The sequence below is a fragment of the Callionymus lyra genome, chromosome 13, assembly GCF_982586985.1.
Source record: "Callionymus lyra chromosome 13, fCalLyr1.hap1.1, whole genome shotgun sequence".
NCBI lineage: Eukaryota > Metazoa > Chordata > Actinopteri > Syngnathiformes > Callionymidae > Callionymus > Callionymus lyra.
Genome location: NC_141830.1, coordinates 15,358,909 through 15,385,240, shown reverse-complemented (window position 1 = coordinate 15,385,240; position 26,332 = coordinate 15,358,909). Strand labels below are relative to the sequence as shown.

The 26,332-nt window shown below is 38.4% G+C and overlaps 1 protein-coding gene across 1 annotated transcript in view; it reads right to left on the bottom strand.

The window, feature by feature from the left end:
- Positions 1-3,917: 3,917 nt before the first annotated feature.
- The window catches only part of ches1 (checkpoint suppressor 1), a 69,933-nt gene continuing 47,518 nt past the window's right edge, over positions 3,918-26,332 (bottom strand). Inside the window, exons 4-6 of the mRNA XM_087806284.1 lie at positions 22,691-22,749; positions 12,903-13,011; positions 3,918-9,194 (exon numbers count right to left, since the gene is read on the bottom strand). Of these exons, the coding sequence (XP_087662410.1) occupies positions 8,660-9,194; positions 12,903-13,011; positions 22,691-22,749 (703 nt within the window). The 3' untranslated portion in view covers positions 3,918-8,659. The remainder of the gene's footprint in view (positions 9,195-12,902; positions 13,012-22,690; positions 22,750-26,332) is intronic.

Sequence of the window (26,332 nt, the reverse complement as noted above, 5' to 3'; positions counted from 1 at the left end):
ATGTGGTTAAGAATATAGCTACAGAATCGTGTCACATTGTAGTAGCATAATCCTGCCACAAGAGGGAAGCCACGCTTCGTGCTTAAAACGTGTTTTTGAAAAATTCCTTCCAACACACGCACACAGTGAAAGGGACACGTATTTGTTTTTCTAATAAAGGGTCGAAAAGTAAGATTCTGGTCTCGGAAATCCCTCCAGGGAATAAAAGCGAACCAGCAGAAACGTTCACTTCTGTCTCCATGGAAACTTGCTGGTGATTCTCTGGACATTTTGAAAATGTTTTTGTTGTTGTTCTTGTGAAACAACAACAAAAAAAGCTGTCACTCCTGGAAAAAAAAAAGTCTGTGAAGAAAAGGTGGAAAAGAGAGAGTGATCGTCTTGAAGGTGAAGAAGTGATCAAACATGGATGTGTGATATCTGAGGGATGGCGGGTGCTACCTTTGATTCTGTGTAAGTGAGTAGCATGATGCCCTCTAAAGATCTGGAGAATGTAACCCCCCTACCCCTCCATCCATCCATCCTCCTCCTCCCTCCTCCCCTGTTTCTTTGCTGTGGTTGCATAGCAACAGAGCAGCTCCAGTTGTGTTGATGCTGCTGCTCAGGGAGGCACCGGGTCCAGATTAGGGCTGTCTTGGCTTTAATTATGAATGGGTTTCCACTACCACGACTCCAAAATGGCAGCACTCGGATTGATAAGGTATTGAGAGAGAAAGAGAGAGAGAGAAATATTTTTTAAAAAAAAGGCAAACCGGTCGAGTTGCCTTCAGGGACAGCCGGGTTTGACTTTAATCAACAGTATTGAACTCGAACTGATTAGAGGAAGTAAATGAATAATTAACTGGTGGAGGAGACGTGGCTATGATAAGACCCTTGTTGATAGGAATATGTGAGGTTAATGATGGAGGTCAGCGTTGAGAGCAAATTAAAGCGTCTCCGATTGCACCAGATGCGGGAGTTCGCTGCTTTGATGTGTCGAGCGAGACCTTTTTATTGGGGGGTTTTTTTTCATTTGAAAAAGCAATTTACACAAGTCAGTGGTCACGTTTATTTGAGACGCTTATGCTTTATTGTGATCGTCAAACAAAACGATCCGTGGCACAAAAAGACAACATTAAAGTCATTCATCGTTGAGTAAATATGGAAGCCGTGTTATTATTTTTTGGCATCACAAGATTACACAACTTTAAAAGTCATATTGGGAGATTAAAAGTGTTAATATATCAACCTGTGAAGTTGTAATGTTATGAGCTAAAAGGCCCAATATTTCAACTTTTAAAGTTGTTTTACAACAAGATTTAAATAATGTGACTTTTTAATTCGTAACCTGGTAACTTTGAAAGTCGTGATGTTACAAAATTAAAGCCGTTACACAACTAGTTAATTTGTTCATCATAATATTCAGAGTTTAATAAATCGTAATATGACGAGATTAAAAAAAGTCTTAGTTTAAAGACTTTTCGAGTTGTAACCGAATTACTCAAATATTTTAATATAATATAATTCATAATATAATTACGGGATTAAAAAAATGTACTATTCCAACTTTTAAAGTTTAACTACAAGATTTAAAGTCATAAAATTGAATATTTTGACTTTTAAGTTCATAACCTTGTAACTTTAAAAGTCTTGATGTTTCAAAATGAAGAGTTATTATATTCTAAATTTAAAGCCGTCCCACAACTAGTTAATTTGTTCATCATAATACTCTTAGAAAGTTGTAATATGTCGAGATTGAAAAAGTCTTGGCATAAAGACTTTTCGAGTCGTAACCGAACGACTCAAAACGTTGTAATATAATTACGGGATTAAAAAGTTGTAATATTCCAACTATTTAAGTCGTTTTACTACAAGAGTTAAAGTAGTAATACTACGAGTTGTGAAAGTTTTAACATTGTGATTTTCAAAGTCTTGACCTAATTACTTTAAAAGTTGTAATGTTATAAAATTGTGATATTCTAAATTTTAAAGCCGTCACACAACTAGTTAATTTGTTCATCACAATATTAAGAGTTTAGAAAGTCGTAGTATGACGAGAGGAAACAGTCTTAGTATAAAGACTTTTCAAATCGTAACCGAACGACTTAAATATTTTAATATAAATTCATAATATAATTACAGGATTAAAAAGTTATAATATTCCAACTTTTAAAGTCGTTTTGCTCAAGATTTAAAGTCGTAAAGTTTTAATATTTTGACTTTTAAGTTCGTAACCTTGTAACTTTATAAGTCGTGATGTTTCAAAATTAAGTCATGATATTTTAAATTTAAAGCTGTTACACAACTTGTTAATTTTTTTATCGTAATACTCAAGTTTAGAAAGTCGTAATATGACGAGAGAAAAAGGTCTTATCATAAAGACTTTTCGAGTCGTAACCGAACGACTCAAAATGTTGAAATATAATACGGGATTCAAAAGGTGTAATATTCCCACTTTTAAAGTTGTTTAACTACAAGATTTAAAGTAGTAATACTAAGAGTTTAGAAACTCTTTATATGTTGATATTTAAAAAATCTTAGCATAAAGACTTTTCGAGTCGTAACTGAACGACTCAAATATTTTAATATAATATAATTCATAATATACTTACGGGATTAAAAAGTTGTAATATTACAACTTTTAAAGCCGTTCAACTATTTAAAGTCGTAAAGTTTTAATATTTTGACTTTTATATTCGTAACCTTGTAACTTTAAAAGTCGTGATGTTTCAAAATTAAGAGTCATGATATTCTAAATTTAAAAACTAGTTAATTTTGTCATAATACTCTAATTACGGGATTTAAAAGTTGTAATATTCCAACTTTTAAACTCGTTTTACTACAAGATTTTAAGTAGTAATACTACAAGTTTAGAAAGTTTTAACATTGTGATCTTGAAGGTCGTAACCTAATGACTTTAAAAGTCGTAATGTTACAAAATTAAACTTGTGATATTTCATATTTTAAAGCCTTTACGCAAGTTTTTTTTTTAAAATCATAATACTACGAGTTTAGAAAGTCGTAATATGACAACCTTTAAAGTCGTAATGTCACAAGATCAAAAAGTATGAAAACTTTTCGAGTTGTTCTTTCGTACCCCAACATCTCTAAGGGTTGTAATATTATGGGATTAAAGAGTTGTAATATTCCAACTTTAAAGTCATTTTAAAACAAGATTTTAAGTAGTAATACTAAAAGTTTAGTACGTTTTAAAATTGTGATTTTTAAAGTCGTAACCCAATGACTTTAAAAGTTGGAATTTTACAAAATTGTGATATTCCATATTTTAATTTTCATATCTTAGTTTTTTTTAAAAATCGTAATACTACGAGTTTAGAAAGTTACGAGATCAAAAATTATGACAATTTATAGGGTTGTAATGTTACAGGATTATAAAGTGTCTTTTAAACTTTAAAGTCGTAATATAACAACCTTATTGATAAAAAATTGTACTGTTACGAAATAAAAAGTCCTAATATTCAAACTTTAAAATTCGTAATACCGGGAATTTAGAAAAGTGTAATGTTGTTTATTTTGAAGTTGTAACCTAATGACTTTGTAACTTGAGTCGTAATGTTACAAAATAAAAATCGGATTATTGCGACTTTTTCATTACAAGATTTTAAATCGTAAACTACAAGTTAAAAAAAGTCCTAATATTACGAGATTAAAAAGTCTGAGTATAACAACCTACTTTCAACAAAGTTGTTACCTAACAAATCAAAATGTCGTAATGTTACAAGATTTAACGTTGTAATTTGACGGCTTTTGAATCCGTTGATTAAAAAAAAAAAAAAATCAGTATGAATGCATGATCCATGTATTTGTTTATGTTAGAAAACAACAATGTTGAATTTATATTTATAGTTTTTTTCAAAGTTTTTTCTTACGGTAACTCACTTTTCACACCTTAGCTTAAGTTCCAAAAAGAGCGAGACAGATTTTCCGCAACTTGATTTTTTTTTTATTATTGCAACCAACTGGAAGACAATACATCACATAAACATCATTGTAGTTTTTCAGAAAATGGAAAACAAAATAAAACAACATTTATATATTTTTTTGCCACGGTATTGGACAACGTTGATATTTACACGTAGTGATGGAATAGGTTTTGAAATCATTCTTTGGCAATATGATTGCACAATAAAGGAGAGGATTAAACATTTACCGGTAAAGAAAAAAAATCAAAGAAAACCCAACACCTGGATGTCCTCACACCTGGGCACTCAAAAACAGTTTTGACATCTCTAACCTATGGCTTTCTAAACTTCGGCTCAGACAGAAAAAAATAAAGAAAATAAAGAAAATCAGCACTTGAGATAAACGGCAACACATTTTTGAGTTAATTCAAATAAAAAATGGCAACTGTTTGCTGCGTGTTTGGCAGGTAGTTAAACAAAAAAAAAAACACTGTTCGGGCAGCGAGTTATTTTCACCTTGTTTTTAAATACCCAGCTGTGGTCGGGACGAGATACTCAGCCCTGCCATGTCACAGAGTGAGTCAGAGGGGAGGGAAAAAAAAGAAAAAGAAAGTTGTTTGCTCAAGGAACAGAATCTCCCATTGACATGCTCCACACACACAGAAGGACAATCCATACGAGTGGATTGTGACGGCAAACAGTTCTTGACCCCGGGCCGCGAGACTCAGACCGATCGCTCTCCTCGTGTGTCGGACGTGGAAAAGCCGATGCATGCTACAGGTGGTGACACTTCACTGGTGTGTGTGAGAGTGTGTGTGTGTTTTTGAAAGGCTTTTTGCTGGATTTTGATGAGAAAACAAAAAAAAGCAACGAGAGGTTGTACTGATGTTGCTGGAGGCGTTAAGTGAACTGACGATGGTTAGTGTGAGAGTCCATCAGGTTTGGATCCCCAGTTCCACCCAAGGAGGTTACACTCTTCACCAGCTTTAAACTACAAAATAAGTTGTTTTTAAAATGATTATTCCAGGAATTGTTTGGTAGAAGTAATCGATTATAACATCTCAGTGGGTTTTCCTGATTAATACACCCGGATAGACTCCATGTGGCCCCCGTTATAAGGGCCACACTTTCAACTATTGTCTGTGAATTCTACTGGGTTGTGCAAGATAACCTCTGGGATGCTAATGTTGGCTTCATTTAACTTTAGTTTTGGTCATTTTTATTTTAACTAGATGTCTGGAACATTCCAGGAAATCAGTGCCTTAACTGCCAAATAAAAGTATTAATTAAAAAAAATACAATTCAGTGTTATTTTAGATGGAAAACTTCTCAATTAGCAAATAGAATTTTGATTTAAAAAAAATTATAGTAAAGTAAAGTATTATGCGAATAAAACACAATCGATATAAAGGCATAATTTTCCGTACAAAAATTCTACCCTGCAACACTTCCATGTTCTGGCTATTACAAAGACACTGTTTCTCAAAGCGATATCTTTTAAAGCCTTACAGGAGCCAAGGTCTCAAACAATACACACCTTTTGAGATACATAGTTTGTTTTTTTTTGGTCTGTTTTGGTTAACTTTACAACCCTGTGATACATTAAAAAATATATATATATTACTTGCTAGCATAGCTAGTTAATAATAGTGCTAACTGCAGTTAATGTGATGTGGAATTAACTTGAAAAAAGTCACAATAAAAAAGAAAACAATATTATTATGGACTTGTACGTTTACTTATATCTTAAAAGTGGCAGATAATGGCACCGGTTTTGTAGAATGAACCAGTTATAAAGATACCAGTTGTACAATAATAGCGGGTGAAAATCACAGTATGTGTTGGAAGTGAGCTGCTTGGCAGAGGTCTAAACTCCTGGGTTGATCACCTGGTCTTATGTGGACGAATGAACAAACTTTTTTTTGAAATTCACATGAAGAATGCCAAAAAAATGACACGTCGAACACTCCTGGAAGCACCGGTCAGATCTTCTCGACACCGCGATGACAACATGTGTGGCAAAAGCCCTTAGATACCAACGACCTTGAACGCTCATCTGGACACATACAGTAGATGCGAGTGGACTCTTCCAAGGTTCCCCATGTAGAGGAAAAAAAAAGGCCTGGAGAAAATGTATACATTTATTTAAAGGAAGGGTAGGAGATCTTTTTTTTTCTTTCACACTTTTACTATTTCCCTTCACGGCTCAATCGGTTCCACTTAACTATGTAGCACTAGAACAATCGTTTTAAGGGGTCCGTTGGAAATAATTAAACGGTGATACATCAATCAAATGGAAATTTACCGTATTCTTCGGATTATAAAGCGCAATATCAATGAGCAGGTATACCACTGACGAGCCTCGCGGCGCGGTTTCGTAGCTTAACCAAGTCTTACTAAAACATTTTGACAGATTTTTCGGTTCCATATACCTCATAAAATCTGCCAAGGACAGTAAGTGCAATCAGAGTTAAAGGTGCACTGGATTCATGAGTACATTTAAGGATTTTAAGTGTCTCGTATAGTACAATAAATACGGTAGATGGAGCCCGGAGGAAAAGCGGTTTAATTTTTTCAAAAATACATTTTGAAATTCACCTACCCCACCTTTAAATGCCTCTTATTGAATTAATGCCAGAGAAAAAGACAGTGATCAGACACAACCTTTATATGATTTAAGATAATGTTTCCTTTTGTTTTAAAGCAGCTCTAATATAAACGTATTGGCAAGTTTTTTTTGGCAGTGCAAACATTTGAACTCTGCAATAGAAACACTGTTAGAAACTGAGCTCCGTTCAAAGAGAGAGCAGGGAAAGAACGCGTGAATGTAACAAAAAACAAAAACAGAAAAAAAAACAGCAGCACATTGATCTCTTTTCAAGTCTTCCTATGTTGCCATTTTTGAAGATGTGAGGTTCTCTCAGCAAAACCGAGAGTCTTTGAAGCCCATCTGTTCCAGACATGTACAGCCATCAGTGGAGGACAAATGTACACACACACACACACACACACACACACACACACACACACACACACACACAAATAGAAGGAAAATAAAAACAAAAACAATACTGTTATAAATAATGACAGTTGACAAGAGTCTGTCAACACATGACACTGAGGGCAGGCAGGCACAATGTTAAAGGGCGTGTGGGGTTGTTTTTTGTTTTTTTTGGGGGGGGGGGAGGCGCTCACACACTCCATGTTCCGAAAGTAACACCGGGGGGTCGACACTGAACACCCACATCACTGTACGGGCAGAAGACGATGGGGCGACGGGGGGGGGGGGGCCAACGAAGTGACTCGGCGTCACTGTCGGAATCTCTATTCGTGATCTCCTTCCTGAAGTTTCCGTGAGCCCGCTCTGAACCCAAATTAAAAAACAAAAACTGAATCATCATCATCATCATCATCATCGTCATCATCATCATGGGTACAAGAATTGGCGGCAAAACTTTTTTTTTTTTTTTTTTTTTTCTTTTTCCCTTTCCTCTAGGATCAAGGTTTATATGAAAATAAGTCATGCTTCATGCTAAATACATCGTTTATCTTACATGTTCTTTGAATAAAAAAGATTTGCTTCTTATCTTATTTACAAGCACCCATGCAATATAACTGAGAAAAGTCCTGCAGGTCAAATTGCTTCAATTAAGAAAAGGAAAAAAATAAAATATTTTCTAACCTTTTTACAGAGTTGCCCGCGATGGGGCAAATTGCTTATATCTTTATGAGGGTAGAGTGAGGATAAACAGACAAACAGAAAAAACCCACAGATCAAGATCTTTGTCAGACAAAGAGGAAGGTGTGGCAGCTTCTGGAAGCTACACTTTCTTAACCAGGCTTCTATCGACGGAAGTACCGGGAAGGGTTCGGGGGGGTCGGGGGTCGCAGGGACGTTTACATTATGCAACAACAACAACAACAACAAAATGAAGGAGATATTGCCTCAGACCCGGCACGCTATCCATCTCTATGGTGATGAGCTTTTTTTTAAACATTTTTTATATAGCTTTTCTTAAATAGTATGAGTGCTCTTGAAATAAACCATGTTTTTCTCCCCCCCACACGATGCGTCAACTATAAGTGGTGTAAAGTAATCTTAAGTGCATGAATATATATATATTTATATATATCACATTGGGTTTTACAATTATGTTGACACTAAAGGTCGTTCTGGTAAGCGCTTCCCTACTACTTGTTTTCTTTCTTTCTTTTTTTTTTATGTCAAGCTGTCGTGTTCGGCTACATGAAGCAACCTGGTCGCTTCTCTTTGGCACAGTCTCACATTTGTGCTCGTGGTTACAGAAGAGTGATGCTAGTGAGCAGCAAAAGAGATCTGGGTTTTTTTTTTTTTTTGTGTGTTTTTTTTTTTTTTTAAACTCCCGCTTCGACTGGCATCACCGCAAAGATTGCTACAGATTCACATAGAAACAAACACCAAAAGACAAACAGCCATCTTCTGCTCGTTATGTTGTCCAAATCGATGACAAAACATGCTCGTTTTTATGGCTTTCATCCCCTTTTTAACAACGGAAACAACAAGAGACACATGAGAAAAATACCCAGTGATGTTAGTGTTGCTGAACATGTAGGAAAACATAGATTTTTGATATTGCCACAAATAAGTAGGATTCACCTAATGCCCTGCAGATAGTTAGAGGGAGATGATGAGTGTTCGAATGTTACCTGTTGACCTGTGTGTCGAGGGTTGTGTGTGCGCTTGTGTATCATCGGTTGTGTATGTCTTTTTTTGTTTGTTTTTAGTTTCTCAGGGGCTCTTTCTGCTCCTTCTGGCCCTTGGCAGTGCGGTTTGTGATGTTGTTGAGGCAGGCTCTGACCCCGGCCAGGTGAAGCAACGACCCCGCCGCCTCCTTCATCTCCTCGTCGTCGCTCTCCGGCTTCTCCACCGTCGCCGCCCGCCGCTTCTTCAGCGGCAGCGTGTCGCCGACCCCCCTCGCCCGGCTTTTGGTCCAGAGCAGGCTGCTCCCCGCCAGAGTCCCGGCGCCCGTGCCCAGAGTACGTCGTGGTCCGCGCGGGGGCTGCTGGGAGTTGGGGGTCGTCGCCGCGGCGACCAGAGGATCCAGCGGGATCTCCCGGGGCTCCTGCTTGACATCGGATTCCACCTCCACCGCGATGATGTTGTCGTCGTCCAGCGAGGCTTGGGAAGAGCTGAGCCTGCTGGGAGACTTGGCTGTGCTGTAGGTGTGGTCGTCCTGAAGGTCCTCGCCGCAGAGAGGCGGCGAGTAGCGCAGCGGGCTGTCGTGTCCTCTCTTTAGGTAATCTCCCACGCATGATCTGCAGACGACAACACACCGTCAACACACCAGGCGGTCCGGCTCGTGACACGTGCGCGGATGAAATCATCTTCTTGGAAACTTCATTTCAACCTGAATTATAGCTGCTTATTTTAACCTTAAGGCAAGAAGGTCACAGGTTCGAATCTTAAATTTACAATGGAATTTTATACTCCCATTTATGTGGCCCTTGTGAGGTCAAAGGTAATGTAGGAACTAGCCATTTATTTTGTGTTTATTTATCACTAGCTCAACTCCAAAAGCTTTTGTTGTTTTTGTTTTGTGATTATTTTAAGTGAATCAAATAAAAAAAATTTTTTTTTATATCAAATCAAACATTTTTATTAGGTCAAATATAATATAATAAAATTATTATTATTTATTTATTTTTTAACTAAAGGTTTTCCTTCTTTATTTAGGCTTTTCGCTGCTTTATTTTTTACTTGATGGCCCCTCGCAACAGTCACTGTATAACATGTGGCCCCCCGAGGAAATGTAATTGCCCACCACTGGTCTACAGAAATATTGGTCAAATCTAAAACAGTCCAAAGATGGATGAGCTTTTAAGGGTTACATTTTTTTTTTTTTTTTCCACAAAAATCATTTAGGACAAAATATCTTCATATTACCTTATACACATATGACATGATATTGATAATAACATTTTATCATGACCCAGAAGTCAAAGAAATGATGAATATACAGCATTTAAATTCCCTGAGGGGCCACATTCTATACAGAGGCTGTTGTGAGGGGCCATCTAGTAAACATTAAGGCGCACAAGTAGAGAATTAAGTGAAATATTCTTAAATTAGAATATTTTATTGTATATTATATGTTTTTTTTTGTTTAAAAAATAAAATAAATCTGTGTTTTTTTATATTGACTTAAAGGGTCAATAAATAATAACAAATTTTAAAAGAACAAAACAAAAAGTGTATATTTAGATGCTAGTGATGAATAATACAAATAAATAAAAAATATTATTGGTTTCTAAATGATCTTTGGCCCCATGAGTTTAAATGTATAATCACGGCCCTCTAACAGAATAACTGTTATTAGTTAAAAAAAATGTTTTTTATATTTCTTTATTAATTTAAAGAAGCATTATTTCCCGTATAAAAATCACAGGGACAGTTGATGAAATCACTCAAACCTTTTCAACAACCAAGGTCTCAAAAAGGTAGATTCCAAAAACAATGATTGACCATCATGTAAAAAAAATATTTTGCACTTTTAATGAAATAAAAGAAATATGCTAGCTGCTCATTTTATGTCTTTTTTCTAGAAATGAGTCATCCTTGTTAAAAATGACATGTCATCGTGAGACAAGCACAGCAGAATCGTAGAAGGACTCAGGTTCTATTTCTTGGGTCATTCAGGGTCAGACACATGTGGCCTTCATGACCTGAGTGGACACAGTTTCTTGACTTTTAAAAAACAATTCAAATGAATCCTCAAACATGCTTAAAAAAAATATTTTTTTGGTCCCAGAGGATCCTACGTCTAGCTGAGCAGACAAATCAGACGGATGACTGGAACAAAGCCCCATCACCAGCGTCCCTGAACACATCTGCTTATGCATTATGAATACACCGCACATACTTTGCTCTGTTAGTCAGGAGACACCCTTTTGTCAATGAGGCATTAACAGACAGCGCTGGAGCCCGACAACAAATAAATCAAGAGCGGCGTGGCCCCCGTCCCCCCCGGTTGGTCCCTCCCCGCAGAATGAAAAAAAAAAAAGGGGGTCGTCATATTAATATCTTATAAGGAAAACACGCACCTCTTACAGTGATCAAATATTCACTGCATACCTTTAGTGAGACTTTGGCTATGTTTAATTCATCAGGCCGAGCAGACCATCATACTCTTGTGCTCTTATGATGGATGTGCATGTCCATGCATGCTCCAAATCTTCTTTGAATCACAAAGGCCTCTCCCTCTAATAAACCTGTTTGCACACTCCGAAGACCGTTATACCAACACACCTGGGCAGGACGCTTGACACCGCGGGGAGCGTGTGAATGCTTTGACTTTTATTTTTTTCACAGGAGGCATTCAATTATGCAAACTAGAAGTGTATCATTCGCTTGAAAGGTTAGTGTTGGGTGTGTCCGTGTGACTCCTGACCGCTCGACTGAGGCGTCAACTTATCATTCCATAGAGGCTTGTCATCCGTCAACCATTGACAGGGAAGAATCTCAAGACTCAAACTTCTGGAAAATCATCCTGGTTGAGTATTTATTAAATATAGTAGGAATTTTCACTACATTTGGACATGTTTGAAAGCTCATGGGGGTCTTTTGCTGACTTTTTATGGATTCTGGAAAATCGTGGTCAGTCTAGTCTACATATACATTTTCAAGCAATTTGTCTTCATCGAAATTGAAAATGTTGGGATTTTCAAGGGGGTCTTTATTCCCCTCTACTATACTTTATCAACATTTGACATGTTTGAACTTTCAAGGGGGTCTTCTGCCCTTCTTTTCTGCCCCTTATACTTAACACAATACATATATATTCTTCTGGAAATCTCCCTCACTAATTATGTAATTAAATATTTTTCAAAATTTCCTCATAAGTAGACACATTTGAATATTCAGGGGGGTCTTCTGCCCCCCTTTCTGCCCCCTTACATTTACTAAAAGTAGCTGAAATTCTGGAAACCTCCCTTACTTAGTATGTAATACATCTAAAAGTCCCCCTTTTGTCCCTCCTCACCTGATTGAGTTGCCCTTGACTTTGAAGCATTTAATCTACATGATAATTGTCAAGCAAATTTGTCTTTATCGAAATTGGACATGAATTTTCATGGGGGTCTTTTGCTTACTATTTCTAACTAAAGAATCTTGGATTCTAGAAATCGTGCCCCGTCTAGTCTACATACAAAATTTCAAGCAATTTGTCTTCATCGAAATTGGACATGTTTGAATTTTCAAGGGGGTCTTCTGCCCCTCTTTTCTGCCCCTTATACTTAACACTTACTATGTTATAAATGTTTTTTTTAATTTCTTTAAAATTTGATACATTTGAATTATCAGTGGGGTCTCTGCCCTCCGCCCCCCGCTTTTGCCCCCTTACATTTACCAAAAGTAGCAGAAATTCTAGAAACCTCCCTTACTTAGTATGTGATACATGTAGAATTAGATGTATTCATTTATATCATAGGGTTCTTTTGTGCCCCTCTTTCTCTTGACCCGATTGAGGTGCCCTCTCCTCTTAACCGTTTAATGAGAGGTCGGGAATCTAATTGATAATTTCCAAGCGGTTTTGTCTTCATCAAAATAGGACACATTTCATTTTCTCCCTCCCATTTTCTGTCCCTTTATATTTAACAAAAGAAGCTGAAATCCTAGAAACCTTCCTTACTTAGTACATAATACATGATCTTTACATTTAATCAAAATTTAATGTATTCATGTTTATCTCATCAGGTCTTCTGCCCCCCTTTTGTGCCCCCTTTCCTTTGACCTAATTGAGTTCCCCCTACCTCTAAACCATTCATTGAGAGGTCAGTAGTCGGTAGAATTTTCAAGCGATTTTTATCTTCATCAAAATTGGACATATTTGAATTTTCAAGGGGGTCTTCTGCCCCCTGTTATAACCCCTTACCATTAACACAGATCTGGAAATCTCTGAGAGGTCAGGATTCTACAAAAGCATCATTTTAGACCGTCAGAACTACTCTGTCATAAAGTTCACGCACCTTATGGCGGATGTTCTGCTCCCGACTGGGCTGACCGGCAGGGGTCTGATCACAGGGAAGAGTGCCTGGCTCCGGACCCGGGCGCCATTTTGGATCACGCTACGAGGAACTGGAATGAAAGAGAAGTGGTTTTTAACACCAGAGTCCCTGCCAAAAAAAAAAGAGAAGAAAACTTGCAAAAATGACAGGAAGGTGAGTGTGGAGGACAGAGGAAATGCTTGAGTGAAAACACGATCGGAGCCCGATAAGACCTGGGAACAGCTCGATGAGAATTTGCTGACCGTCTGAGGAGGCCAACAGGGCAATATTGATGAGCAAAGCAAGGTTAAATTGAGCGGGAAAGCGTCATAAATGAGTTAAGGCCGCTGCAAATCATTCAATTACCAACGACCGCTGGGCTCTGCCACGTCCAGTATGTCTGATGGTGTCGACTGAGCAGCAGGCGGTGGTGAAGTTGAGCCGTCAGTTTTTTAAAACTTACTTCCATTTTCCTCAAATTAACAAGGACGTAACAAAATCGTCTGCCGTTTAAGTCTTTCATGGTTAGTTTACCCAAAATTCAAACTCATTTTCTATGTCGACTAAGGGTTGGGATTATTTTTAGAATAATCTGTTCTTTTTAGAGTTAAAGGCAAAAATATAAATTCATTTTAGACACTAAAAATATACTTAAAATCATCCAACTACTACTTCCGTGGTGTTAATCTGTAACGTCCAAAAACCTCAACGAGAGGAATTGTAAATTTATAATTTAAGCTTGTTTGTAGCAAAAGTATAAAGAGAAACAGGCATGTTATTCTATAAACTTCTGCTTCAAACGATCTTAAAATATCGACTTGTTTATGTTTTTCCGGAACAATTAGTCTCGTCGAGGCCTCAATACAAGATGGACTTTAAAGACGAGCAACACGGAGGTATTTGGATGTTTTTGAAGTATCTTTTTGGTGCAAGAAAACTAAGATCCAGTCGCGACATTAAAATGGAATTAGATTTTTCCTATGACTCTAGTAAGAACAGATCATTCTGAAAATAATCCCAATTTAGTCCACATGAGGGTGAGTATTAAATGAGTGAAATTTCACTTTAAGCACTGAGAAATTGAATTCCCCCTAAATTCTTATTCACTTGTGTTTGATGCGCGCCACAAACCCCAGGTTTTCCCATAAGGCAACACACGAATGCCTTTCATTAGTTCCTGCTCCTGTGTCATAAATACCACCTGAATTCAAACTCTATACATCGGGACGCTAACGCAGGCCTGCTGTTGGAACTCATTAACCTCGGACCCCTGAGAGATAATGCTGATTTTTGCGTCGGAAGATTTCCCTCCAGACTTTTGAGGCGGCTTTCTTCAGCGGAAGCATTTAACTCCTTATGACAAATAAAGTGAGCTCCAGATGAGAAATTGGCTGAGTGGCTCTTCAAATAACACAAATAAAAATCCCTCCAGCTACTCAATGAGACACAATCTTCCTCGGTTTATCCCGCATGTGTGTCTATTTCAGATGTCTCTCTTGTCTAACTTCCCTCATCTCAGACGCCGATCATTTGCATTCCTCGCAGGGATGGGAGTAGATCTGTTTCATTTACTTTCAACTGGCTTCCCTCGCCTTGTGACTTTTTTGGAATTTTTGAAGGTCAAAATGGAATAAACGCCGGAATGATTAAATGCAAAACTCTTTTCTATTTAAGACATTTCTAAGAAAAAAAAAAAGGTTAACAAGTTTTTGGGCGAAAACCTTCAAGACTCATCAATTTCAATATGATGTCCATGCACAGCTGCTGTTCTCCAAAGACCATGTTGTGGCCTCGACGCCTGGGGAAAAAGAACTCGAGCCGTGAATCACCGGCTTATACGTCCCAAAACACGGTTTTAGCCAAAGCTATGTGAAGAGCACATATCCTCGCAAGACAAGACAAATATTCCCGTTTCTGCAACACAACGCCCGGAACCTGCAGCCCGGGATGATGGAATGGCTTTGGAACAAATCCGTTACTGTTCTCAAGTGACCTTCCGATGCCTGGACTCCAGAGCAATAGAGAATCCGTGTGGAGATGGTGGTTTATCGGCAATCCTCGGACGCCGTTTCAGCCGCCACAGTGGCCGCAACTACTTCCTCTCACTGCAGCTTTATTGAGCAGTCCGAGGATAATGTATATTCTTGACCTATATATGAGAATGTTTTCTTTCAAGACCATCAATTGATCTTTAATATTAAAAAATGAATACCGAAAAAAAACATTTCTAACACGTTTTAAAAGATAAAACAATGTATACTTGTAAAAAAAAAATGGCTATAAAATCCTGTGGATATATAAGCAAGTTGTAGTCAAGACCGCTTCAGCTGAGACTATAATCTTTAACTCAAATGTCGCCAAGTTAATTTCAGTCCAGTCTTACACTTACAGTAAGTGAAAACCCAACTCTCCTGACTAGAAAGGTTAAAGTCTTCCTCTTAAAGATGTAGCAACTCCTTCATCACGACCATGTTTTGAAGTTATTACTTTATAAAGTCATTCCCCGTCTAAAATCTCAGCGAAAGAGAGGTTACGAGAGTTATATAACTCCTCCTCCAGCCGGCTGTAATTATGCCCCACTTTGTTTATACAACAAGTCCCTTGAAGGAGGGAGACTTCCAGGATTAATGACTTGCGGAGACAAACCTTGAGGCTTGACCAATCACAGCAGAGTGAGTGTGGTTATAGTGTTTTTCAGTGGGCGGGGCTTAAGCACATTTTCTAATGTAAAAAATACTTCTAATAAAAGAGAGTTTTGTACAAATAGACACATTAGTTGAACTTTAAGTGATATAGGATATTAACAGGCAAGCTAAAATATAAAATACAAAAAGTATCTGAGGAAAAAATGAATTTTTAACATTTTAAAAAGTGTGGTAAATCATCATTATTATGCATTTAAATGTTATCATGTGGAGAATAAAGTTTTAAAAAAGATGTTTTTCAATAAAAGCTTCCTACATGCTAATTATTCAAACATGTAAATCTTGATTTTGTGTTTTATTTATTTATATTTTCAACCTCTGTATGTTTTAAAGACTGTGGTAATGAAATCAAAGCCAATACTTCCACACAGACATATGGAATGGAACCAGCAAGTTGTTTAATTGTATTTTATCTACCTGGTTATTTTTTTTTTACTTAGCGACCCCGAGCAAAGGTGGTCTCCGCACCACAGGGGGGTCTTTCTGGTATTAAACGATGGAGAGGAAAAGCGACAATAGAGGTGGAAAGCACACGAGCCAAAGTCGTTTGTTCCTCAAGGCTGCACTTTTCGCCACAATTAAACAGCTGCCATTTTTTTCTCAGGGGTCAGTTTTTGTTCCACAAATCACCCCCCCCCACGATCTGCCGCAAAGGCAATGTTTCACACATTGCGACCGCTTCAAGAGCTGGGGTTGTCTTGCCTAGGTTTAGCCTAAATGTTTGTCTCTCCGCCTCTCACGCCGTACGTTTTATGATGGATGTCAAGAAGTGGAATTCAATTTTCCGTATGGACCGCACGCTCATTAAAAAGTCACATGACCACCTCTTCCTCAGAATAACCACCTCACAAAATGTGGTCATGTTGCACAGATAGATTGTGATGGATAGATTTGTCGTCGGCCCGCCGCTCGCTCTCGCTCCGCCTGTGTCCGCGGTAATCTCATTGGGTCCAGTTAGTGCGGGGCCCGGCCCCTGATATCTCCGGCTCCATAACCTTATAAGTAAGTCCCTGCACAGAGTCTCTTTTGTAATCTTGATCACTGGCTTGTTGTGTGTGTGGGCCGTGCATTAGGTCGCTCCTGGTTGACATGAATGTTAGCCCCCCTGTCTCGCCCCCCTACCTCTCTCTCTCTCCCTCGCCGACTCGGGCTTTACGTTACCATGGCGACGGCTCCCCTTTCCACATGCCACAGAGTGGTAGATCATGCATCGGCAGAGAAAGTGATAGAGAGAAGCGTGAGAGGGGAAGAAGAGGGGGGGAAAGGAAATACCAAGCTCTGTTTGACATGGCCTCTCTTAGCTCAGCGACACACTCCTGACGGCCACTGTTTGCCCTCGTCAAACACGGAAACACACACACACACACACACAGCACACGGCTAGACACAAAACTCTCTGGCGTGACAACTATTGGTTCGGCTCTGTACACAAATCCAAGCTGATGCCATGATACACTCATGTTTTATAAGACGCGTGGTCTTAGTTTAAAGACTCGCCTTTACGTTATTGTGTAGAAGCAATGACACACTTTTGTATCCAATACATGAGCTCTCAAAAAAGAAATTGGCCAAACAATAATTAAAGGATCAATACTGATAATTTAATGTAAATTATATATATATATATATATAAAGTATATATATATAAAAACACATTTTATGAATATTTATCTAATTTTTTTGCTTATGATATGATAGTATACACATGTTTTTTATATATAAAAGTGAAAATTTGTATGTATATTGTATAGCAGTATAACGCACAGCATAGCATAGCATTACATAACGTAGCATAACATAGCATAGATAGATAAACTTTATGATAGCATAGCATAACATAGATAGATCAACTTTAGGATAGCATAGCATAGCATAACATAGCATAACATAGCATAACATAGCATAACATAGCATAGATAGATAAACTTTATGATAGCATAGCATAACATAGATAGATCAACTCTAGGATAGCATAGCATAACATAACATAGCATAGATAGATAAACTTTAGGATAGCATAGCATAAAATAACAGAAAATAACATAGCATAACATAGATAGATAAACTTTAGGATAGCATAGCATAAAATAGATAGATAAACTTTAGGATAGCATAGCATAACATAGCATAGCATAGATAGATAAACTTTAGGATAGCATAGCATAACACAACATAACTTAGTATAGATAGATAAACTTTAGGATAGCATAACATAACATAAAATAACATAGCATAGATATATAAACTTTAGGATAGCATAGCATAGCATAACATAACATAACATAGCATAGCATAGATAGATAAACTATAGCATAGCATAGCATGACATTACCACATAACAAAGCAAAGCATGGTGCGACACGACACAATGAAATATAATGTAATATAATTTATTATAATATGATATAATATAATGTCTTTAAATGTTCAGATTATTTAAAAAAAAAGTTAATTTAAGTGACTCAAACCCTTGCAGGAACCAAGGCTCTCATAAAACTGGTGAGGATAAATTAATCTGCTGTGGTCACAATAAAAAGTATATTTAAAAGGGATTTTAACCTCACAATATGTGAACAGCTGGGAATTAAGTGAAAGTCAAAGTAAGAAATAAAAAAAATAAAGTTTTAGGTGCGACCACTCTTCTCTCAGTGATAAGGGAGGACCCCACTTTTATTTATTTTCTGTCAACAAAATATGACCAACTACATAAAGAAATACAAATATGTGTTTCAAAAAATGAATCTGAAACGTAGAACGTGTGCTTATAAAATATTCCAATACAAATCACAGAAAAACAACAACAACAATAAACTTAAAATCCGCTATTGTCAGAATATTTTAAAAGGAGGAGATAAATATTTTCTGACAACGCTATCAAATATTTTCGAAGCCGATACATTTTCAAAGACTTCAATATTTATAAGCGCGACTAGTCGGTAGAATATGAGCGATACAATTCTTCGACTTTGTGTCTTGGTTTCCTTCCAAATCTTGGGTATTCTATTCTTTTTCAAAGTTTTCCTGGAGAGTCAGTGCAAAGTCTGACTTGTTGCTCTGCCTTTCTGTCTGGTTCCTACGTCTCCCCCCCGCCAGCCTCCCTCTACAGTGGGAGACCCTCACATGCCGTACACCCTCCTCTAGCGTTAAATGGGTTCCACATGGCCCTGCAGGCTGCAGTCTCCACACGACCGGCAGAAAAGCTCAGCAGATCGGGCGAAAGTACACACAAAAACACACGTGGGCAGAGGCTTTAGTGAACTCACGCGCTCAGTCCCGAGGTTCAAAGGTCACTCTCCCAGCAGACCCTGGAGAATGCAACAGTTTGGCAGCGGGGCCCCCCACCACCACCACCACCACTCTCCGCACGCCCCCTGCTGTCTGTCTGCCTGGCTGGCATGTGTTTAACCGAATGCGTCTGAGGGCAGGATGCATACTAATGCTGTCTGACTGACTGTATTGCTGGTGGGATGAAAATGCTGGCAGTGGAAGCGACCCGCTAACCGGCTCGTCTATCCGACACCCCGGTCGAGAGCCTAAGTGGTTGGCTCGACACGTGTGTTGACTTACTGAGGGTAGAGCAAATAAAAAGGGAAAACTTAATTACCGCTACTTGATATGGCTTTTTACATGCGGCCGCACATACAAAGGCTGGATGTTTGAAAGCAGTTTCACATCCGACATGTTGATCAACTCTGAAGTTTACATTTCTCTAGGAAATGAAAAAAATATAAGTTTGCAATCGTTTACACAAGAAGTTGTAAAAGTGTGTTTGCGTGAACATGACGATCCTTCAAAATTGTATGGGATTTCCATGAACCTGTTTTCAAAATGTAGGTTTTAATTTTATTTAATTAATATTAAAGTCACACAACTGGGTAGTTAAGATATAAAAATGTAAAAATACTTTTCATCATATCACTTAAAAAGCATCCTAACCCAGGTGTTATCTCAGGGTGAAGGTGACCTCGAAAACAAATGTGTTTCACCCAGAGATCCAATGGTTGACTGTAATTAAACTTATTAAAAGAAAATAAGTAAATAGACAATTTTAAAGATAAGAGTCTTCACTATGCTTACAAAGGAGAGCCATTTAAGACAATTTGTATCTATTCTCAGTAAAAAAGGAATGACTAAATATGCCACAGGAAATTATTATTATTATCTTTAACTCCCCAGAGTCAAAGGTTATAAGCTAAAAGTTATTTTTTTAAATATTTTATTTAAAAATCTAACACAAAAATACACATTTTACTGAATATTTTAATCCCCTATTTGGACTTTTGTGAATCCAAGAATACAATATAAGATACTTTAACGAGTCCAAAAGAAAAAAAAAAAGTTTAAAATATAACAGAAAAACTGAATGTATTTTTTGACATATTAAATATACGCCTTTGTTTTAAGCATCGCTTTTAACACGGCAGTAAAACAACATTTACACAGCTGTATGTCAACATTTTCAATCAGGCCAACGGAAAGCTTTTGTCTTGTTTTTGCATTTAGTGAGTTCTTTACGCTGCCGTCTCCAAAGTCTCAATATTGGTCCATAGACGCAAAGTTTAACATGCCTTCTATTTTTTCCTTTTTTTCAAAGTTACTTTCACAACACAAACTTGCATGATGATCACAGCAGTGAGTTGATCATGAAGCGTTGATATAAATGTTGGTCTCTTATCATCAATTCATTACCGTTTGACAAGAGATACTTCGTCTTAAGCTCATACTAAAATCAATGAAGTGCAGAAGTTTTCGGATAAATGATCTGTTAATTTTTAATCCGGGCCATTTTTGGTAGAATGCCTACCGGATGCCAGTAAACGAAAACCATCCATAAATTAACCCCATCATTGTATAAGCTGCAGAGTTCAAAAAAGAGGGACTTATACCACAGAAATTACAGTATTAGTTTGCATCTTCATAAAAAAAGGGTATTTTTTGTTTGCATCTTGATCCCTTTTACACTACAAACTTGCATTATGATGACTTTTTAACATGATCACAGCAGGGAGTTGATGATGAAGCGCTGATATAAATGTCATTACCGTATACAAGAGATACTTCGTCTTCAGCTCATACCGAAGTCGATGACGCGCAGAACTTTCAGATCAATTATCTGTTAATTCTAACGGACACGGGTGTGTACGGATCTATAATTGTGACAGTAAAATGCGAAAAAGGATCACAGGGGATTTATCATGACAATTATATTTAATCTTAAAGTGAGCGTCGGTGGAGTCGCCTTCCCTATATACCTCATGAAGTAATCACATCACGACTGCCGCCTCATTTCTTAAACTGTCAAGAAACTCTCGCTGGCAAACCGCAAGTGGTGGAGTGGAAGGCGAGATGTAATACTTTGGTATAAATAGCGATGTCAAATAAGGTTCACATGTGTGTGCGATTTAACCTTCTCCAGGATTGAGTCATACTAATGAAATGAAAAGCTTACGCTCTCGCAAGCGTTGAGTAAGAAACGATGAACAAGCAGAGAGGGGAGGGCGGCGGGTTAAGGACGCGTCCTTCGGGGTCCGGGCGGACACGGGACGCTCTCACCAGGAAATCGGGGGGGAACACATTCTCACAGCTCGCCACTCCAACTTCTGACACAACACAACGACCCTTCTGTGCAACCTCCACTTTCAAAAGCGTATCTGTCACACCCCCAAACGATCATTTACCAATTGTCGCCCGCCGATCCATCTGCTTCGCCGCAGACACATCCATCGCGGATTATGTGCACGTGTCCGGAGGGACTCCAGGTTTTCAGACACTCTCCTCAACCTTGGCTCCTTGACCATTAATACTCCATTATCGGCGGCGATGGAGGGTGCGCCGCAGACGCCTAATGTATCCATTTCCCCCTCCATTTAGGACTCGGCAGCCCGGCCGGTTCCTGGAGTGCTCCCTGATTGGGATTGAATGTCCATTTGAACTGCTGTCCAGCCACCGGGGATGGATGCGAGGAGAGAGAGGAGTTATGGGAAATACAGCGGAATATGAGAAGTTAAAAAAAAAAAAATCTCTGGGATTGAGTGACGGGTCAGGATTGAACACACGAAGAACTTTAATTCTATATATGTCATTTTCAGAATAAAACTATCAAACTTGCTAAGAAATGTTTGACTAACAATTAATATTATCTTATTTACTAACATAGGCATCATCACCCAAACTTATTTCTTAGTGAAATGAATGAAAAAAGATTATATCCTTCTTTTTTTTGTTTAAATAAATTTAAAGAAAGAAAAGTTTTTAAAACATTTAAAGAAAACTGCCTTTATCTCTTATTGTTATTGTTTTTTCACAATCTTTACGTTTCATCTACAGGCTACTTGAATACAATAAATATAAAATGATATAATATACAATTGCAATGCAATTTTAGCTTAGCTTTATAATATTATAATAATAAAAAAACTACCTTCATAGATGCATTTTATAAAAGAAAATAAAACTTGAGTTAAAGGTTTTCTTCAATCAAGTATATTGTGCCAAAACCTCTGCATCGACTTGAATAGTTAAATATATTTAATTTGAAAAACATTTATTCATGTTTTCCCGTACATTTTCCCCCGTAAACATTTCAGAGATTTAACCTTAAAAATAAATCTTTTGTAAGAACCTCAGCCAATCAACCTCTGTATGTTTTTGAACTGTGGGAAGAAACCGGAGTGTCCAGAGTAAACCAAAGTTCAGGGACAACATACTAAGTACAGCAGTGTAACATCTATTTAATTTCGAAGCACCCATGTGTAACATTTGATATTGATTGACTATTAAACAATGTTGTGATGCTCTGCAAAAACATCTTTTTCTAAACGCCTAAAGAAAACTCTATCCACTCTCTGGCGGAGAGCCAAGTGTCAGAACTCAGCACTTGGTATTCTCAAGGTTCCCTTCTGAAAGAGGGATTTGGAATTGAGATGATTGGAGTCGGCACATCTGTAGCGGATGGTGGAGGGGGTGCAGGAATAGAGAGGTAACCACGGAAGGGAGAGCGTGGAAGAAAAGAAGACGCCGGCAGGAAGTCAAACGTAAAAAAGAAGTCGGGAGACGTGACGGTACCTTGTAGGAGAACTCCTCCGTTCTTCCTGAAGAGGGGACTCCCCGACCACAACGGAGGACTAGAAAGAAGAAGGAGGGAAAAAACCGGTCAATCATTTGATCATGTTAGAGTATTCAACCCGACCCGAGTGCGCCTCATCACAAAGCAGACAGCAAAGCAGGAATTTGAGCCCATAAGCCAGCTCTTCTGATTATAGTGATTAGATTCCCGGGTGTCCCACTGTTGCCATTATTCCCTGTGATTACCTCGGAGAATTACAGCCTCGCCGCTGTAGTCCATGGGGGTAATTTCTCATGACAACCCCCCACCGCCCTCCACTGGTCCATTCACACACATTCAAACCGAGGGAGAAAAAAAAAAGAAAAAAAAAGGGACTAATCGACACACACACATTAAATACATGTCATCCACACGTGTTGCAGACAAATGTGTCTTCTGTGTGTCATTATGACACGTCTACAAGCCAGTGCACACAAGCGCACAAGGAGGAACACACAAAGCTGTGGCTTAGGTGATCATTGCACCACTAATGAGGGAGGTAATGACGGCATTTCTCACCGAGACGTCTTCACTCACGCTGGAGCGCGAAGACACCGCGAGACAAAAGATGCACTTCTGCAGCGGAATCCGTAAATCGGTAGGAGATGAAAACGAAAAAAAAAATAAAAAAGGATGGATGAGGGTGTAATTGGAGGAAAAGAAAAGGGAAGGTGTTCGAGTTTGAGAGGCAACCAGTTAAAGCAGTGGTGCCCGAAACCAGGGATTAGGGTAGTGATCAGTATTGAATTGTACTGCATTCAGTACTGCATTTGTAACCGTGCCGCACAGAAAGAATATTATTTTAAACATAATTTCTGTTCCATTGATTATTACTGTCTTAAAGGTGTTTTGTTTGGAGAAAATATGTAATTTTCTGTGACCTAACAATTGCCCGTGACTCTTGAGGCGTCAATATGTCGTTTCAGTCAAGTTAACTCAAAAAATAAACTTATAAACCAGTGGACAAATGGTTTAAAATGAAGGTCGGACCATGAATACAATGACCACATAAAACCGGTCCGCGGTGCTAAAAAGGTTGGGGGACCCCAGAGTTAAGGGACAGGTCGACATGGAGAGACCACTCATTAAATTAACCCTGAATTAATATTTTCATGACCAACACTTAATTTGACGTTGAAATTTCAATCCATACGGCTGAAGCAATGTGTTCACTGAGAGGGAGTGAGACAGAGCACGAACGGTGTGAGAAAATGAGTCAGAAAAAAGTAATAATTTAATGTCGTGCAGTGATTCACATTCATTTTTGTCTCATTTAAATTGTCTAAACTCTTATTATAGCGTTTCAAATTCACAGAAACAAAATAGAAACTTAGTTGAAGTCAGGTTTCATAATACTAGATGGCGCTCTCTTCTCTATAATCTTTGGCTCTGATATTGTATAAAAAAAAGTTTTGATAATAAGTTGATTACGATACAAATGTTGGTGGTGTTCTGGACTTCCATCTGGATACAGGAATGTTTTAAAGGATTTGTCAATTACTTGTATGGCTTATGTGCAACACGTTAAACTTAACCTTATAAATCAAAGTGATCGAAACAACTTGCTGTTTTTAAACGTTATTTTAGGGTTGCTAGGTAAGATTGCTAGAGTCTTGGCAGCTTGGTGATGCTACTGAGCTAATGTCACTGGTCTTGGGTTTAATGTCGGATCAGTTCCTGTTTGATGTGAGCAAATCCAAATCTTGAATATCTGAGTCCTTCTCTAGTTTGATGTGTCAATGGTAATGAAATAATATATTTAGAATCGGCATTTCAATTTTGCCATTATTTGTGTGGAGGGTTCACTAATTATGTATTTGTATTAGTCCACTGATCAATATTAACATCAACAATTTTTAGAATAAAAAAAATAAACATAATTTATTAACATTTAAAGTGTACAATTACACATTAAAAATTGGATATTTACATAGTGCAGTTAAAAAAGGTTTGTGTTAATCATCCTTGGCATTAAAGTTCAGCATCGCATATATTATCAATGACATTTATAGTATAAAGTTTGCAAAGTGTGGTTCTTTGCAAAAGCTAAATATCTATCCATCCATCCATCCATCCATCCATCCATCCATCTATCTATCCATCCATCCATCCATCTATCCATCAATCAATCCATCCATCTATCTATCCATCCATCCATCCATCCATCCATCTATCGACACTCAAAGCATTGGTAACATTATCAGTAATGGGAACATTAAAGTGAGATGAATGCCTCCCTAGTAACATTTTTCTAATAACTAATTAATATTAATTAATTGATCAATTATTATTCATTTATTTTTGACGGCACTTTCATTCCATCGGGGAGCAGTTTTTTTTTCCGCTGACAAGTCAACAAAACATCAAAGATCCAAACAAGATCTTGATATGCAGACAGTTTAATTCCGTCAGTATTTAGAAGCGGAATATTTGATAAGCTCTTTTCTTTGCTTCAACAGGCTTCAAAAGGGAAACACAAAAGCATGCCATTAGGGGTCGTCTGAACGTGCCGGGTGGATACCTCTGAACATATGCTTACACCAGACAAAAACACCTGGAAGCCTCCGTGGTCTTGATAAAAAAAAAAAAAGGCCGCCCACTTGTTTCCACTGATCGGGAGAGTTCCCTTTGTAATACGAGTGGTGTTTGTGTTTGGCTAAGCTCCTGAATGAGAGGATTTGGGCGTCTGGACTTGTGATGTGGCTCTCACCTCACCAGATGCGGGGGGAAGATGGACCGGAGTCTGTCAGTCCCGTGCGTCCGCGCACACATCGACGCAAACGCTTTGAACACAAAATTTCAGCCCTGAGCCACCTGCTGTTGCCATGGAGAGTTGCCACATTGCGTTGCCACGGCGATAACATATTTTTCCCTCGCTAACAGCCTGTCTGTTTTCCCTGGCACCCCACCCCACCCCCCCCCCCCCTTCATCACGTTCCCCCATCTCTCTACCCCACTCTCCACCTTTCTTTCTGTCCGTCTTCCTCCCCTGGAATCGCCTCCTCCTCCCCTTCTCCCGCTTCAACAAATGGCTTCGCAGCGTGACAGCACCTGCTTTATACTACATGTGTTGCCATGGTGGCGTTCCGGTTGCCACGGCAACTCTGTGCATTTAATGCAGTGGGCGAGGGGGGCTAAACTCGTGGCAGACACTCACTTTCGCAACCCCCTGTTAACGCCTCCTATCATCTTGTTCTCCAAGAAAAAGGAAGAGGGAGGGAGGAATAAAAAAAAAAAACAGAAGAGGGAGAGATAGAGTAGGAGCGCTCTTCTCCACCCCCTTGAGACATCCTTTTTCCCTCCCCTCCTCTTCTCCTCTCATCCAGATGCTGATGGGGTGTGAAGGAATGCACCATGGAGCTGACCTCCTCCCCGGCATACTCCCGCTTCCTCCCTTTTCCTCACACACTTTGCAGGTGAGGGCGACTGGTGGGGTTTTGAGTTATTACCTTCCAAGGAAAACTGAGAGGCAACCGACGACAAAGAGCAAAAGGACAAAGAACGATCACCCCTCTTCCCTCTCACAGCCTTCCCCCCCGTCCACTTCCGTCTAATTCTTTTTGTCCATCTTCCACTTCAGGGTTGTGTCAGACTCCTTGAGA